The sequence below is a fragment of the Rhinolophus sinicus genome, linkage group LG06 (assembly GCF_036562045.2).
Source record: "Rhinolophus sinicus isolate RSC01 linkage group LG06, ASM3656204v1, whole genome shotgun sequence".
Classification (NCBI taxonomy): Eukaryota; Metazoa; Chordata; class Mammalia; order Chiroptera; family Rhinolophidae; genus Rhinolophus; species Rhinolophus sinicus.
Window position 1 is genome coordinate 63,734,942 of NC_133756.1, and position 16,864 is coordinate 63,751,805.

Sequence of the window (16,864 nt, forward strand, 5' to 3'; positions counted from 1 at the left end):
GTGTCAAGTCTTGAGTCCTGAACCACAGAGCCTGCTGGTTCTTCTGGTGGCCACTTATAAAGAAAAGTTAACCTGTGAACTGGCTTTAATTTTTCAAAATTCTCGGGCTCTAAACTCCTATTTCTTCTACTTGAGCTCCTTGGCAACCAAATCCTTTAAATGAGCTTGGTGAGGACCCCAGGGTCACTTTCCATAAGGCATCACTGCCCGGCCCTGCCACCATGGCCCCAGCCACACACTGCCCTGCTCCACTTCTGACTCTGGCTGCCTCCGGCACCTGCTGCCACCAGCCACTGATCTCAGCAAACTCGCCGCTCAGCTCATCAACCCCGCATCCAAAGCTCTTGGATCTATGAAGTGGGTACATCTCTCAGTGAAAGCATATGCTAAGAAAAAAAGAAAAGAAAAAAGCTATCTGTTGGTAAAAGGAGGCAACAAGGAAACCTGTCACGTGAGTGTGGGACTCTAATGTGTACTTCCTGCATGATCAAGGAATCATCACATTAAGAAATGAAAGGGCCACAGATAACTGTTCTTTAACACCCAACAGATACAAACACAAATTCTACATGGATGAAACTTTGTTTAAGCTAGGCCCCTCAACAAGATTCCTACAGATTGATTCCTTACCACCCACTCAAAAAAAAAAAAGAAAGAAAGAAAAAGAAAAAAATAATTAGCAAACACAGAAAGAAAGAAATATATTACCAAAAGTTTGAGAGTCATCAGAACCAAAGAGTAAGATTTAGACCTACAAAGGACTTTGGATATCATACTGTTGGGCATAGACTGTTAAATAGTTACATGCAAAGTTTTTAAGAGATAAAAAAATGAATTAAAAGTAAGGAATAAGACTCTATCAAACATGACTTTAAAAAGCCATTAAGGGGTGGCCGGTTAGCTCAGTTGGTTAAAGTATAGTGCTAATAACACCAAGGTTGCTGGTTCGATCCCTGCATGAGCCACTGTGAGCTGTGCGCTCATTAAAAAAAAAAAAGAAAAAAGTCATTAAAAACCCAAAGAATGTGCTTAACAGCAGTTATATACAATGGAAGAAAGACTACAGTGAAGTAGAAGATAAAGTCAGTTACCGAGAAAGCATCTCTGAGATAGGAAAATGTGAAAGAGGAGTTAATAGAAAATAGTTATAGAAGGTTGAACCAAGTGAGATTACCAATATTGGACTAATTTTGGTCTGTAAAATTACAGGTTCATATGGGTCAGCTTAATGTCTAATAAACATTCTAGAAAGAGAATGAGGGAAAGACAATGTAGGAAAAGATAAATGGCTGAGAATTTTCCAGAAATGAGATATGTAAATCCTTAGGTCCAAAAAGTACAAGCAAGCAGGAAAAGTAATTATTAGTATACCTAGACAACTCATATTGAAACTACAGAACACCTAAGGCAAGAAAAAGAGCTCAAAGTAATTAGAGAGAAAAGACATCACTTATAAATGAATGAGTTTCACAGCAGATTTCTCAAACTGTTGTCAGGAATGAGGGCAAAGTAAGACATTGTCAGAAAAAAAATAGTTTGCTATCAACAATCACCCAGTAAAAGAACTTCTAATGAATGTATTTCAAGATAAAGAAAAATTATCTTGGAAAATAGGTCTGAGATATAGGAAGGAATAGTGAACAAAGAAAATAGTAAACCAAAGATAAATCTAAACAAACAATGACTATGTATTGATCAGTTATCTAATTAACAGTGGGATTAACAATGATAGAACAAAAATGCTGGATAATATAGCATGTGATCTGGAAGGCAGATTATCAGTTAAAGCATTCAAAAGTCCTTGCATTATTTACGGAGAGTGTACAGAGACTGATTAACCTCAGATTTAAAGTTAAATATGGAGGGCAGAATTTCAAGAGTAACCAGTGAAGAATAGAAATAGCATCATCTCTCACTTAATTTCAGTAATCCGTTTCTGAAAATCAGATGTAATGTGCAAACACTAACTGCCAAAATGCCCATAGTCCCTTATGTTTCTTACGTTTCAAATTGGAAAAGTTACAGTATGTTACATGTCAACCCTAAACCCTCAACCGACTTTCTTAAATACATTTAAAACTAGCAAAATGTCTATATATGGGTAGCAATGTGTTAGGATGTAAAGTGCTTAAAACATAGTTTTCTGATGCCTAAACTTCTGATGTAGTTATTAACAGTTGTGTCGTGTGTAATAGTGTGGCCGGTCACCACTAGCCACACACAAGGCCTGCGTATGGAGGTACTCCTCATACCCGTGTGATTCTGACGTTCTAAGAATTTGAAATGTAGTTTGAGAATCTTCTCACACATTGTTTTAAAATGTGCATCGAGCTTAAATATAAAGTTTTCCTATATAAGTGTCAGCGAGAACTTTGTATTGATGGGTATATGTTCTGTGAATGCGGATAATAAACAAAAGGCATTCTGCCTGTGAGACAGTCCTCCGCAGTGTATGACTGCTGGCAGACAAACTCAGCAGTGCGTAAAAAACAAAACACACCTGGTTCCTTCCAGGATTAAAAGATTGGTTTGACATTAGAAAATCTTTTCAATGCAGTTGACCACGTTCACATGTTAAAGAAGAAAAATATATGATTATCAGATGCAGAAAATACATTCAGTGAAATTAAGTATCTATTCAGAGTAACACATTTTAGCAAGTTTTTAACAGACAATATCTTTGTCCTAATGTCCACCCAAACCTGCAGTATTTGACTTGCAGTATATTGATCCCATCTTTAACCGTGTTGCTAAATCTACTTATTCTAATAATTTGTGTTTGGGGTGGGTTTCTTCCCCTCTAATCCATACAACTTTCATTTCTTCATGTCTTTTTACAGTGGGTAGAACTCCAGTATAATGTTGAATAAAAGTAGTGAAAGAGCGTGGTTCAAATTTTGGTTCCATCATACTTAAATGTGAGAGGGAAAACTATACATTTTTTTAAAAGGTTTTATTGGGGAAGGGGAACAGGACTATATTGGGGAACAGTGTGTATTTCCAGGACTTTATTGGGGTACAGTGTGTTGTTTTTTTCCCAGGACCCATCAGCACCAAGTCAAGTTGTTGTCCTTTCAATCTTAGTTGAGGAGGGCGCAGCTCAGCACCAAGTCCAGTCGCTGTTTTCAATCTAGTTGCATGGGGTACAGCCCACCATCCCATGTAGGAGTCGAACTGGCAACCTTGTTGTTGAGAGCTCACGCTCTAACCAACTGAGCCATCAGCTGCCCCTCCGGCAGCTCAGCAGCAGCTTGTTGTCTTCAGTCTAGTTGTGGAGGGAGCATCTCACTGGCCCATGTGGGAATCAAACTGGCAACCTTGTTGTTCAGAGCTCGCGCTCTAACCAACTGAGCTCTCCAGTTGCCCTATATTTTTTTAAACTATAGGTATTTTAGAAAATAGCAGAAGAGCTTTAAGACTCAGGGTAAGGAAAGATTTCTTAAACAGGCATAAAAAGCACCAGCCATAAATACAAATATTAATTTTTATCAGAGCTTCTATTCATCAAACACCACCATGAAAATGTTAAGCAATTCACAAAACAGAGGACAGGTGTTCATAAAATATGAACAACCACTACAAATCAATAAAAAGAGAACAGTCACACAATAGAAAAGCTAGCAAAAGATATGACCGGGCATTTTACAGAAGAAAAAAATATTTGAGTGGCCAGTAAACAAGAAAATGCATTCAAACTCGGTTAGTAATCAAGGAAATACAAAGTAAAACCACAAATCTATACTCCTTAGATGATCAAAATTTTAAACCTTGAGTTTTCTGTGCAGAGACAATCATTATTTGCAGCAGGCAGTTTTGTTTCTTCCCTTAGAAGAAACAAGATGAGGAACAACTAGAACTAGGGAGTGTGAATCCATCGGCACAATCATGTTAGAAAAATGAATTGGCATTAATTGTAAGTTGAAGGTGCACATACCTGTCAGACAAGTCCACTTCATAGGGCTATTTCCAGAGCATTGTGTCCCAAGCTTTCCCCTGATAACATCCGTTGGGCACATGCTCATTACTGTGTAATACATAGATGAGGTTACCTGAAGGCCGCCTCTGAGGTGACTAGGGAAATCTGGCTACCCCAGCCTTGCTGAGACACCATGGACACATCTGTAACTCACTTGTGAAACTGACACATGTGCATCAGGAGCTTGATACCAGGATGTTGTAGCAAGTTCTGTTGAAACTTTAGACAGTCCCAAAGTCCATCTACAGAATAAATTACAGTATTATTCATAAAATCAAACACCATACAGTAGTGAAAATCAGTGAACTACTCTCTACATTTATCAAGTTGGGTGAATCCCACCAATAACGTTCAGTGAAGACTATATTCTGTAGAGGATCTTTAACAAAAATTATTCTTTTGATTGTAAGAAGTATTTTATAATAAAACACATAGGAGAATGAATTTTCTTTAAGATCCATTGTTGAATTTATGCTATCTGGGGATCTTAAATTTGTTCATAGTGGAATACTTGGTTATTTTAAGACCCCCATCTGATCCAAAGTGCCTCTGTAGCTCTTCAGAAATACAGTACTCAACTCAAAAAATGAAAAATTTATTTTAAAGCCCTCTGACATATTGTTGAGACATGCAAGTATTTAAAATGTGTATCTTTAATATATATGGTGTGAAACCTACCATGTTTATTTTGTCAGATGGTGCTCATGTGTCTTTCGTGGCCTTTAACCAGTTTCACCCTGCCAGGACAAATATATATAAAGACAATTCAGTCTTGTTTGACAAATTATTTTATACCCATCTACTTTAAAGCTAATTCTGACTATATAGTCTTAAAAATTCAGAGCAGTATCTTAGAAAATAAGCAGCTATGGTCAATGGTAAAGTAACTTTGTTGTGTAGGCCTTTTCTACAAGTTTATAACCATTTTTTTGTCTCCCTTAGCAATATATAAATGAATAAATAGTTAATACTGACTTAGGGGTTAGACTCTGAAGGCAGCTTTTTAAAGTTAGACTTCCAGTGCATTATTTGCTTGTAATTTGTATTATTGTGAAATATTTGCTTGCATTCAAATTGAACTGTTACGATTCCTGTTTTGTTTAACAATTTGAGGTGTAAGCGGGTTAAATTAGACATGGTTCGGTCTGTGTTCCAGCATGGAGCTCCGCTGCCTGTGGTAAAAGGTGACCAGAACTGGGTGTTGGAAATCCTAATTTCCGCGCTAATGTATTTTGACCTTGGGCACATAACTTAGTCTCTGTTTTACTTTCCTCCTCTATTAAATGATATACTGCCACCTACCCTGCAGGTTCTATTGAAGCAAAGTAGTGTGGAAATCACATAAGATAATGTACCCCCCAAACTCTGAACTTTGAGTTTTATACACAGTAAGGTACTGTTATTAGCCATTTTGCAAATCATTGCTATTCCCTGCTTTTTCTTCATTCTCCTAACTTCAGTGTCCACCAGGAGGAATTTTGGAATGAAGACTGATGGGTTCGTCTTGCTCCTTAAACTTGATTTCCTGGTGTTAAATCTGGGGTTATTCAGAATTGTTTACTTGGAGGTGGACATATTGGTCTTCTGGAAATCGCTTATTTTTAATCATTCAGTAAAGTTTAAATACAGATTTTTAGAACCCTTTCTTTTGCCAACTTTTCTTCTTTCTTTCATATACCTCTATAACACAACCCCTAGAAAATAGTGATTTAAGGGCATTGGCTTACATGTCATATTCCCTGGGATTGACTCGAGTTCCACTGTGGTCCTTGGGCAAGTGATTTAGCTTCATTACGCCTCAGTTTCTTCATTTGTGAAATGACAATGCTTAGTTCACAAGATTGCTGTGTGGTTTAAATGAGATAATGTATGTAAATTGCTTTGCAGAGGGTCTGGCACATAGAAAATGCTCAAGATGTTTTAGTATTATTACATAATTATTGATAATGATTTCTGAAAATCTATTCAACCTCCCACTCTTTTAAGTGGAAATGATATTTTAATGTATTTTGGTATACTCTTTCTATATATACTTCTTATATTCTATATTCAGAATATAGTTTTTAATTTTGTGGCAGGCTCAAACTAGACTGTAGTTGTTTTAAAATTTATATTGCACTTTAATTTTCAGTAAGAAATGGCTAACATTCTAGATTTTTCAAGTTATTAACCTAATTTACCACTGTAAGATTTATCAAACTTTTTAAAAGATATGCCATGTACCAGGAAAAAAATATATGAGGTCTGACAGTGAACCTTGCGAATTTGTTGCAACGCTGTTGCTCACATGTTTTGATATCAGAGGGATTATTCATTATGAATTTGTACCAGCTGGACAAACAGTTAACCAAGTTTACTATTTGGAAGTGCTGAAAAGTCTGCATTAAAAAGTTAGACAACCTGAACTTTTTGCCAACAATTCATGGCTCTTGCATCACGACAATGCACCAGCTCACTCGGCACTGTCTGTGAGGGAGTTTTTAGCCAGTCAACAAATAACTGTATTGGAACACCCTCCCTACTCACCTGATCTGGCCCCCAATGACTTCTTTACCCGAAGATAAAGGAAATATTGAAAGGTAGACATTTTGATGACATTCAGGACATCAAGGGTAATACAACGACAGCTCTGAGGGTCATTCCAGAAAAAGAGTTCCAAAGTTGCTTTGAAGGATTCACTAGGTGCTGGTGTCAGTGCATAGCTTCCCAAGGGGAGTAGTTTGAAGGTGACCATAGTGATATTCAGCAATGAGGTATGTAGCACTTTTTCTAGGATGAGTTTGCGGCCTTAATTGTCAGGCCTGTTATTTATCCTCACATCAGTCCTTTCATATAGGAATTATTTTTTCTTTTTTGAATGTAAGTACTGAAGCTAAGAGAATTGGTGAAACTTGCTGCCAATGTAAGCACCAAGAGGGCAGGATTTTGTTTTTTTCTGTTTTGTTCACCATTGTATCTCTAGTGCCAAAACAGTGCTTGACAGATCGTGGCTGGTCTGTAGAAGTTTGTTCACTGTTATAAATGAATTTATGAACACAAATGCTTATTTTAAGCCTTAGTTTCCTTATAATTGCATCACTGCTTGTCTATTAACACTGCTCAGTATTTTTTAGACTACTTCAGGGATCTTTTTAAAACCAGTAAGCAATAGGCATTTTTAAGTATACAAAATTAATGGGACTGCAACCTGAGTAGTCTTGGTGTCACTTCCCCAGCTCAGTTGAGGCTGGTATGTGAGAGATGATGCCATTATCTCTCCAACGTGGGCTGAAAAACAAAGGGCAGGTGTGGGAGATGGAGACAGAATGAGGAAACTGGGCAGCTTCCTAACCTGTATTGTAGCTTGGTTCTTTTATTTCAATGTTGTGAATTCCCTAGAGTATTGAAATGAAGAAACACAATCTAGCACCACATACAAATAATTTTACATCTTATTTTGATATTTTTATTCCTCTAAAGTGCTTTCTTATTTTAGTGAGATTCAGTAAGAATCAGTTGTGTTCGTGTTTCAACTTGTGTAGACTCTAAATCTTGGGCTGTGTAAATTGTCTTTTTTTAAAATATAACTTAACTGTGAACTCTGATTTATATAAAAAATTCAAATGTACTTTTTTCTGTTATATAATGAATTTTGCCATCTTTATATTTATTGTACTAATGTGAGGGTATCTTTCACAGTTCTCGCTTATCATTGGTGATGTTTGAAAAGATGGCCTCTCCTTGCTCCTTCTAAATCTTATTCTAGGCTCTTTCCCCTCCCACCATGTTAAGACCAAAACAAAATTGTCTGGGAGAAACTGATGTCTGTCATTTTCTTTACAGTCTTCAGGAAAAAAAAAAAGTTAGAATTATTTTAGACTACTCTAGTATCTCAGCACCCTGCTGTTAAGAATCCTTTATGGGGGCAGCCACATGGCTAAGTTGGTTAGAGCGCGAGCTCTTAACAACAAGGTTGCTGGTTCAATTCCCGCATGAGATGGTGGGCTGCGCCCCCTGCAACTAAAGATTGAAAACAGCAACTGGACTTGGAGCTGAGCTGTGCCCTCCACAACTAGATTGAAGGACAATGACTTGACTTGGAGCTGATGGGCCCTGGAGAAACACACTGTTGCCCAATTAAAAAAATTTTTTTGATTAAAAAAAAAAGAGACAATATATGTCGGTAATTCTTTAAAAAAAAAAGGAATCCTTTACAACTGAATTCCTTCTTTGTCAATATAAATCCTTTTCTTTTTTTGTCTGGAACGGATGGGTTACCTCAAAATGCCTTCATACACAAGTACTCTTTATGCATTAAGTGTTCCTGTTAAATGTAAATTGAATCATAGTATATTCTAAATGCATTAGGGAAATTTTCTGCTAAAAGAATTCCGTTTCGTAAAGCAAGTAATTACCCAGTAATTATGTTTTGGGTTGTTTTGTTTGTTTTCTTTTCAGTTGTTAGTGGTAGTTTTTTTGCTTTATTTTTCTAGATTTGGATTTTCAAGTATGGGGTTTACTTAAAAATAGGGTGTATACTTAGAAGTGATTTCTGAGGTCATTTCTGAACTTTGTCTTTTCTGGGTTAAGGTGCACTGAGACAAGCAGTAATTTGAGGTTCTCTGCATTGAATATTAAGTTGGTTCTTTTCTAAGAAAGAAAACAACTTCAGTGTTCCTGTCGTCTCTACTCAGAAGAGGGGTTTTTAAAGATCACAGCGACCAACTCTAATTGGGCTGGCTATGATTTCTTTGTGCCTAAAATCCGATTGTACTTTGCCCTTCCTCTTCATGTTGCAGCAGGTGGATAGCAAGGTGGTTATGCTGTCAGCACACTGGGAGAAGAAGAAGACGAGCCTGATAGATTTACAGGAGCAGCTTCAGCAGCTTCCAGGTTTAATAGCAGACTTAGGATCCGTGACAGCAAATCTGAGTAAGTTTTATGTTTATATCTGTACGTCACTTTTAGGAATGAAAATAATTTGGACAGAACTTGGTATCATTTCAGAGCTTTCTAAGAATACATTAAATTCTTAGTTTACACAGTGTTTTGGAAAATAGTGAGTTCTAGTTAATTTCATACTCTGATTAACCGAGGATTAGACAGAAAACAATTTAAAGTGTAGAAAGTATTTCTAAAATATGCCACTATTTCTGCCTCAGTTCAGCTCAGGAAAGATAATTTTCTTGATTCTTAAAGTAACTCAGGGTTGCCTTTGTGACATTAGATCTCTGTGTAAAAGTATAAATGTAGAAAATAAAAGGGATTAGGGTGACCTTATTCTGACTGTAGTATGTACTCTGGAAGTTGTTGTTTTAAAAATTAGGTCTGCGTAGAGCTTCATGTCTTGCAGTATGCTTCCCCCCTTCATGCTGATGAGAGATCAGACAAATCCAGTTAAATGAGGGTATCGGTTTGGCTAAATTTATATCTTGTGGACATTTTCTTTCTTTCTTTTTTGGTGCGTTACTGCGATGAATTATGCTGACAGTCTTTATTTCTTGGGTTATATTCAGAAAATTAACATTTATGTTTGAGGATGCCACATCTTAGGATAACACTGTGGCTTATTATTATTTTCTAACCAAGCTTAAGGTCTTAGTGAAGTCAGAGGTAGGAGCTATCTATGCACGAGATAAACTTCTTGAGCTAATGTAATAACCTGATCTAATCTTATGGGTAAGAAGATTTCGTACCCATCCTGTTTTCCAATATTACCTTTTTTTAAAAAAGCAAAACAAAACTGATTTACAAAACAAGTAATTAGTAAATCATAAAACAGTTTTTTATGTGTCAATAAAATTACCTGAGTGGTATTTGGAATGCTATTGCTGATAACAGCTTTTATAGCACTTACTATGTGTCAGAGATTCTTAGTGCTTTCCAAACATTATCTTTAATCCTCATAAGAACCCCACAAAAGTAGCTTTGATCAATCATCCCACTTTACAGATAAGGAAAGTAAGGCTTGGAGAGGTTGTGACTTGCTCAGGGTCACACAGTTGATTAAGATGTGGCTCCAGGATCCCATCCACAGTAACGCTGTCCCAATGGGGGATAAAGCAGTTAGGGTGACAGCTGTCAGTAGGCCTCCGGAGCTGTATTCTTTAAGCCCTGGCTGTTAAAATGTTTTCTCGTGTCAGTGATTTGTTATTTTTGAAGGTAGGGCCTGGAAAAGATATCCTGGAAAAGGGTCTCAGGAGAAACGTGGGCTAGCTGTGGTGGCCCTCTGCATTTTTTCCTTTTGGCATCTATAGGCGTGATCCTTCTCAAGCCTTTCATAACTAATTGATGGAAATAGCCTCCAAGGTAATTAGGATTCTTTGTTCACCCACTGTCTTTTAGCTTATCTTCCTGCATCTCTTTGAATTGGTTGCTTTTCATTGGTTGTATATTTCTTTGCAGAGATATTCTTTCATGATAACCTCCCCTCTTTTTTTCCCCAGCTAAGAGTAAATTCTGTTTATAGATGTTCTTTATTTGACACCACTCTGCTGATTAAATGCATTTTGCCAAAATTCTAATTATTTTCATAATTAATTCTGCTTAGGAAATGCAGTTTATACAAGTCTTTCTTAAAATAGAATATGCTGTTTTCATTCTCAATTAGGATTTTAATATCCTGAAAAAAGTTTGATATTTAGTTATATATATATATAACCTTCCTCTTTGGAAATTTCATCATGGCTTCTTAAATGAATGAGGTGGGCTTCCCCAATTCTCACTTGAATTCTCTGTCTTTGCTAATCTGAGACCATCAATCACCAGTGACAAATTAAAGCTAAAGGATTCTCTGAACTGCTATTCTGGACAGATAATCACTTCCAAATAATTTGAATCATATATATATTTTTCTAGTCTATATCTAACTTATATAGAGCTCTTTTTGGAGAGTTAATTCAGTTTGCTTAGAAGACACCTCTAAAATCTAGATGGTTGGTTTTTATATTTATTGCCAATCTGAATTATCATTAGCATTTGAAATATATGCTACCTTTCATTTTACTCTGTTGTTGTTATTTGCCTGATATTTATACAGGCAAATTATTTATACAGGCAAATATTTATACAGGCAAGTTAGTCACTGTAGAAGATTGCAAGTCACAACTGGAATTCCAGAGGCCTAGTATTTGTTGGCCTAGAATAAGCTCATAGAGAGGTGTTTTGAAATCGTGAGACTTTTAGATAAGCAACTTAAACCTTTTGGAATCAGTGCTGACTTTCTTTACAGTGGGAAAATAATTTGAAGCCAAATTTTGTGGGATACATTGTATAAACGTATCCATATCATTAATATATTTTATGGATTAATTTATGCATCGTTTTTAGGTTGTTTGGATGCACTTAGTGTTTTTAATTTTTACTCTTACACTGGATTCTTTTATTTTTTGGTAGCCTCAAAATATCTCTTATCATCACTTAAATACCTTGATATCACTTAAATACCAAGACTTAAATAGTCAAGTAATAATAAAAAATAAAAATAACTAATAACTGACCTATATTTAATCACAGGATTCCCTTAACTTCTTTGTACTTTTTACCTTTTCACTGTTGGATCTAATGCTGTATCCAGTAAGCCCCTCCATTTCCCAGACTACTTAACTCTTCTGGTCTTGCTCTGCTCTCTGGAGGGTCTTCCCTTATTAAAGAGTAAAGGCTTTATATGATGTGAACAATTTGGACCTTTGATGATGCCTTTATCCTATGGCTTAAATATGATGCCTGATTACTTGATCCCTCAGGAATTGTTAAGTAAGAATGAATAATCCATTCATGTTTTTTTTTATGGGGTGTGATCCATCCAGCTTACAAAAGCCTGTGTAATATGCATGGATACTTACTGTTAAGGCTTGTCATTTAAAAAAGAAATGACAAAGGTATGCTGGGAATTGGTAAATAAGGGCTGCAAACTAACTCGCAGATCTGGGTTTGGATCCCAGTTCCACAACTTCCTGGCTGTGAGACTGCAGAATGAGGATAAGACTACTTGCCTCCTAGGGTATTTGGAGGGTTGAAGGAGATGACAGATGTAAAACACTTAGCATAACGCCAAGTATCTATCAGGCATCGGCTGGGTACCATGACCTGTATGTATGCTCTGGGGATACAGCACTGAATAAGACCAGACACCTGCCATCAGGATGCTGACATTCTAGTGGGAGTCTCCCTAGCTTTTACACGTTTACAAATCCATTGTCTGTGACAGAAAGGTTTGTATGGATGTTATGCAATTTAGCTTGTCTTTCAAAATAGTTTAGAATGCAAAAACCACAGCATGAAATGTGATGAGATGAACAGTGTAGTATTCTGTGCATTGAAAGACAGTATGTAAGGATGGGTGGAATGTTCTCATCCAGATTCTGTACACTTTCTCATTCTATGTAATAACCACAGTGTGCATTTAATCATAAAACTACTAAAATGTTTGAAAAGTATTTATTGAATTACCTTGATCTTCCACCAGAGGGTAGTCTAATCCTATTCCTTTATTGAAGTTTAAAATGTCAAGAGCTTGTCTGAATTTCCTCTGTTGCTTAGTTTATTTTATATGACTTACTTTAAACAGTTACCTTCATCTAGAACAGAAAATCCTGTTAATTCTTAGATAACAAAGTGCTGTAAGAGAATGACATTCATATACTGAGTTTATAGCTTTCTTTTGATCTGACCTAACCTGATATATTATTGTTCTGCTTTCTTCTCTGCAGAATTTGAGAGAGCATCTAGCAGGGAGACTGTCACAGCTCTCAGTGTTTCATCAACTAGATTGTCTTACTGTCCAGGTTACTTTTCTGAGATTAGGCCCTTGAAGTGGCATATAAACTCTCTTTAGACACCTTTTGTATGCTAAAGAGATCTCATGTGTTCCATAATGGCTCTTACAAGTTAATGCACTTCTTAAAGTTCCTTTTTGCCATACCATCATTACTGTATCACCTTATTACATGAAAGCACAATGTAAGCATTTGAAGGATCTTGCGGTCTGTTAGTACCTGTTCTCTGTGACCTATGGATTTGCAGTCAAAGATTTCTTTGTTCCTTGAGGCTAATTGTTTTTGTGAGAAAAGTACTCATTAAGTGTGAAATTACTAGTTTTACCATGATGCTCCATTTTTCATATATCAGGGATTACACTATATATAACATGTATTTGAAACAAATGGTACAAAGAAAAATTCCAAGCAGTATTGCTCTTCCTCTGAGACAGGCTCCTCACAAAGATTTGTAAAGCCCTTTTCTACACAGCTGTCAGGCATTCCCAAATGGCTTTTCACAGTAAAATTCCACCTATCTTTTCCACTGATCACTAAATGAGACATATGCTGTTGTTACAGCGAGCAAAATGACAAGATCTGAGCTTCTTGTAAAAGTGTATTTGTGTCCATGGAGACCTGCTAGTGTTTTATGTACATGCAGTCTAAGTTTGGTTACCAAATTAACTCATTTTGTAACAGGAAATTAGCAGGTTGTGACAGGGAAATTAACTTTCTGCCCATTAAAATTCAATATAAAATATTCAGAATACACATCATCTATGTGTGTGTAATTATTATTGAAAGAGATGTTTTAAAGTTTTTAATAATAAAAGAATAAAATGTATGTTTGTCAGTACAGTTCTTCTATATTTTATTACTGGTTTTAAGCCTGTTAAGTTAAAATGGAAAGTTTCCATTGCATCTACTGCTTTAAGTTACTGACAGTAGGGCCTGGTTTGTTGCACTAATACCGGCAACAAAGTGCTGTTGTGTTGTTTCATGTTCCTAAGTTCTCCATCCATGTTTAATTTCTTCTTTTACAAAGTTTAGCATAGCCTTGGAATATTTAAAATAGGTGAACATGAATCATAGATTTGTTATTATTTTATATTTTAGAGTGATGAACTCATTCTGTGCCAGAAATTATTCTTAATTGAATTCAACAGAGTATTAGGGTGTGCAAAGATGAAAAATACAGTCTTACCCTTAAGACTCTTACTGATTCCTGAGAGTGACGCGAGTACACCAATAGCGGTGTAGTGTCAGTCAGAATAGAAGTCCCGTAGAGGGTTCAGAGGTATATGGCAGCACAGAAGAGGAAGAGGGCTCAGGGCTGGGCAGTGGAGGCAAGCGGGGCCACCTCTGGGACAGGCAGAGGTCAGGAGACAGTAACATGCAGGACTGTTCTTGCAGTGATGAGTGGTCCTGAAGGAAAGCAGTAGTGATTGGAAGACTAGATTGTGGCTGGGGTGATAAATCCCGAAGTGCTAAATTAAGGAGTTAAACTGGATTCTTAAAGTACTTGGGAGCCTTTGAAACTTTTTAAAGGGGAAAACATAAATATGAATTTGGTAGTAGCAGTAAAATAACTACTGACTCTCCCAAGCATTTCTTTATATTTATATTTATTTTTTAAATTATTTATTTATTTATTTATTTATTAAATTTATTGGGGTGACATTGGTTTGTAAAATTATATAGGTTTCTAGTGTAGAATTCTATAACACATCATCTACAGAGAGTGCCAAGAAAATATATACACATTTTAAGGAAGGAAAAAACTATTAAAATTGTAATACTCAGTATATACCAATAATAAAAGATGAATACAAGTCATGTTTGACTTCTGCAATTACAAGAGGTGCTCAAAGTGGTTACCATCAATGTCCAGACTTTTCTGATTATGGCGAACTACTTCTTGAGCAACGTTGACCAAAGTGTCCACTTGTATCACTGCACATACCATTTCAGTTTCTTCCCGAAGTACTGCCTGTGTAGCTGGTTTTCCAAGGCACACCACATCCTTTAGGGTCTCCCATTGGTAGAAGTCAAGGGGTGTTAAGTTGGAGGTTCTGTTGCACACTCACACCCCCATTGTCATTGTACTTCCACCACATTCTCGAATTTCAGATACCACTTCAAAATGGTCTTCTTCTCCTCGAATGACAGCCGTGCTTCCACCATTTTCTTTGTCCTGCCTGTCACATGGTGACGCTAGCATTCATTTGATTAATGCCATCTTTTGCGTGAACGTCATACTACACATTGCTACCGTGATTCAATTCAACTTCAAAAAGTAATACATACATATCTCTTTAAATGTGTATACATTTTTTTGGCACCCTTGGTATACATCACATTCTGTACTCACCACCCAGTCAGTTCTCCTTCTGTCACCATATATTTGACCCCCTTACCTTCTTCTACCATCCCTCCACCCCCTTACCCTCTAGTTACTAAACTGTTAATCTGTGTCTATGAGTTTTTGTTTATTTGTCTTCCTTTGTTGTTTTCAGTTTTATATCCCACATATGAGTGAAGTCATATGGTTCTTGACTTTTTCTGTCTGACTTATTTTGCTTAGCATGATCTAAAGATCCATCTATGTTAACGCAAATGGCAGTATTTCATCTTATGGCCAAGTAATATTCCATTGTATATATTCGTATATGCGACATATTCTTTATCCAGTCATCTGTCGAAGGACTCTGGTTGTTTCCATGTTTTGGCATTTTAAATCTAGATTTGCCATTCAGCACAAGAACATGATGCTGTTGGCCTATTCAGAAGGGCATGTGATTAGTTTCTTTCTTGTTCCAGGTTGATACTAAACTATTCATAGGTTTTCACCTGATCCCTGTTTTATTAATGAAGTGAACTAAGGCAGCAAGTTCTGTTTGTACCTAGAACATAATTTCTGACCATGAGAAATTGTCCTGCCTAGGAATCAACTTCATTTGAATTCCTGGCCTCATTAGCTCTGTAGTCAACCAACAGAGCTGGACTCTAAATGGAAATTGCCATCTGTCCAAATAAAAGTAAAAAGGTAAAAAGAACATATACATTTTCAAATATAATTGATTTCATTACATATTTTCTTTTTAGAAAAATCATTTGAAATGTAATCCCCCTCACTTATAAGGGATCGTAAGTCTAAGAACATAGCCTTGAGTTATAATTTACAAGTATATAAGTTTGCCAGAAAAAAATGAAAATTTTATTGATATTTTGGTCTGTTCAATCCATAGGTATTGTTTACAACGTGATTATTTCTGGTCTACAAAATTATTAGTTTTAAATAACTTTTGCAAGCTATTTAAGATGAGCTACAAAACTTAGCTAATCTTTATAAAGTTTTTCTCTGAATTTTTTTATAGTCAGCCATTGCTTATTTACTTACTGCCAAGTGCTAAGTTAGCTACTTTACATACTTTGCCTCACTGAACCCTTTTGGCAGGTTTGCAAGATGTGTGTTGTTAGCCCTCTTTTTACTGATTCACTATTTCATCTCCTCTCATCTCATCTGTAGGGGGCAGAGCTGGGTTTCCAAGCTTGTGCTTCAAAGCCCTGCTCTTAACCAGTCCCTTCTATGCTAAGGATAACATGAAGGCACCAAGTAGCTTAGACTTAAATGGATTCTATATTAAATTTAATTATTCTAGTCCTTATCGCTAATCAAAGTGAAATAGCCTTTTAGATAATCCTATTAGCTAAGATCATCTTTTAAGACTCTGTCCTACTAGTTATGACAGAATGAGCTGAATATTGCTTCTTCAGGACCAGTAGCGTTACCTCACAGGCTAAATCTCCCAGTCGTTTTTCCATTTAACATAATTAAAAAAAATCTGAATAGCAACTAATATAATAACATTATTTTGTTTGTTCCCCCCCACATAAACTTATGTACCATTTATGACATTATTAAAAATCTTAGTTATGATTTTTCATTTATGAAACAATTTTGCAAATTGTTTCAGGTTAGGCTTGCCGTAACCACATATGTTAGCTGCTTAAGGTGGCCCCTGAAAATAGATTCAAAACTGTTATGAACTGCACTATTATCAGCCTTTTTCAAACTTACCAGTGACACATCATTCTGATCAGTCAGTGCCTAACAGGCCTTTGAAGAGGAGAGCGAAACGCCTTGTCG

The 16,864-nt window shown here is 36.3% G+C and overlaps 1 protein-coding gene across 5 annotated transcripts in view; it reads left to right on the forward strand.

Annotated features, from left to right (window-relative positions):
• The window catches only part of DTNBP1 (dystrobrevin binding protein 1), a 129,542-nt gene that overhangs the window by 19,568 nt on the left and 93,110 nt on the right, over positions 1-16,864 (forward strand). For 3 of the 5 annotated variants that reach the window (XM_019742973.2, XM_019742975.2, XM_074335199.1), the window contains exon 5: positions 8,755-8,887. In XM_019742973.2, the coding sequence (XP_019598532.2) occupies positions 8,755-8,887 (133 nt within the window). The remainder of the gene's footprint in view (positions 1-8,754; positions 8,888-16,864) is intronic. The other 2 variants (XM_074335198.1, XM_019742974.2) reach the window with 1 other exon arrangement.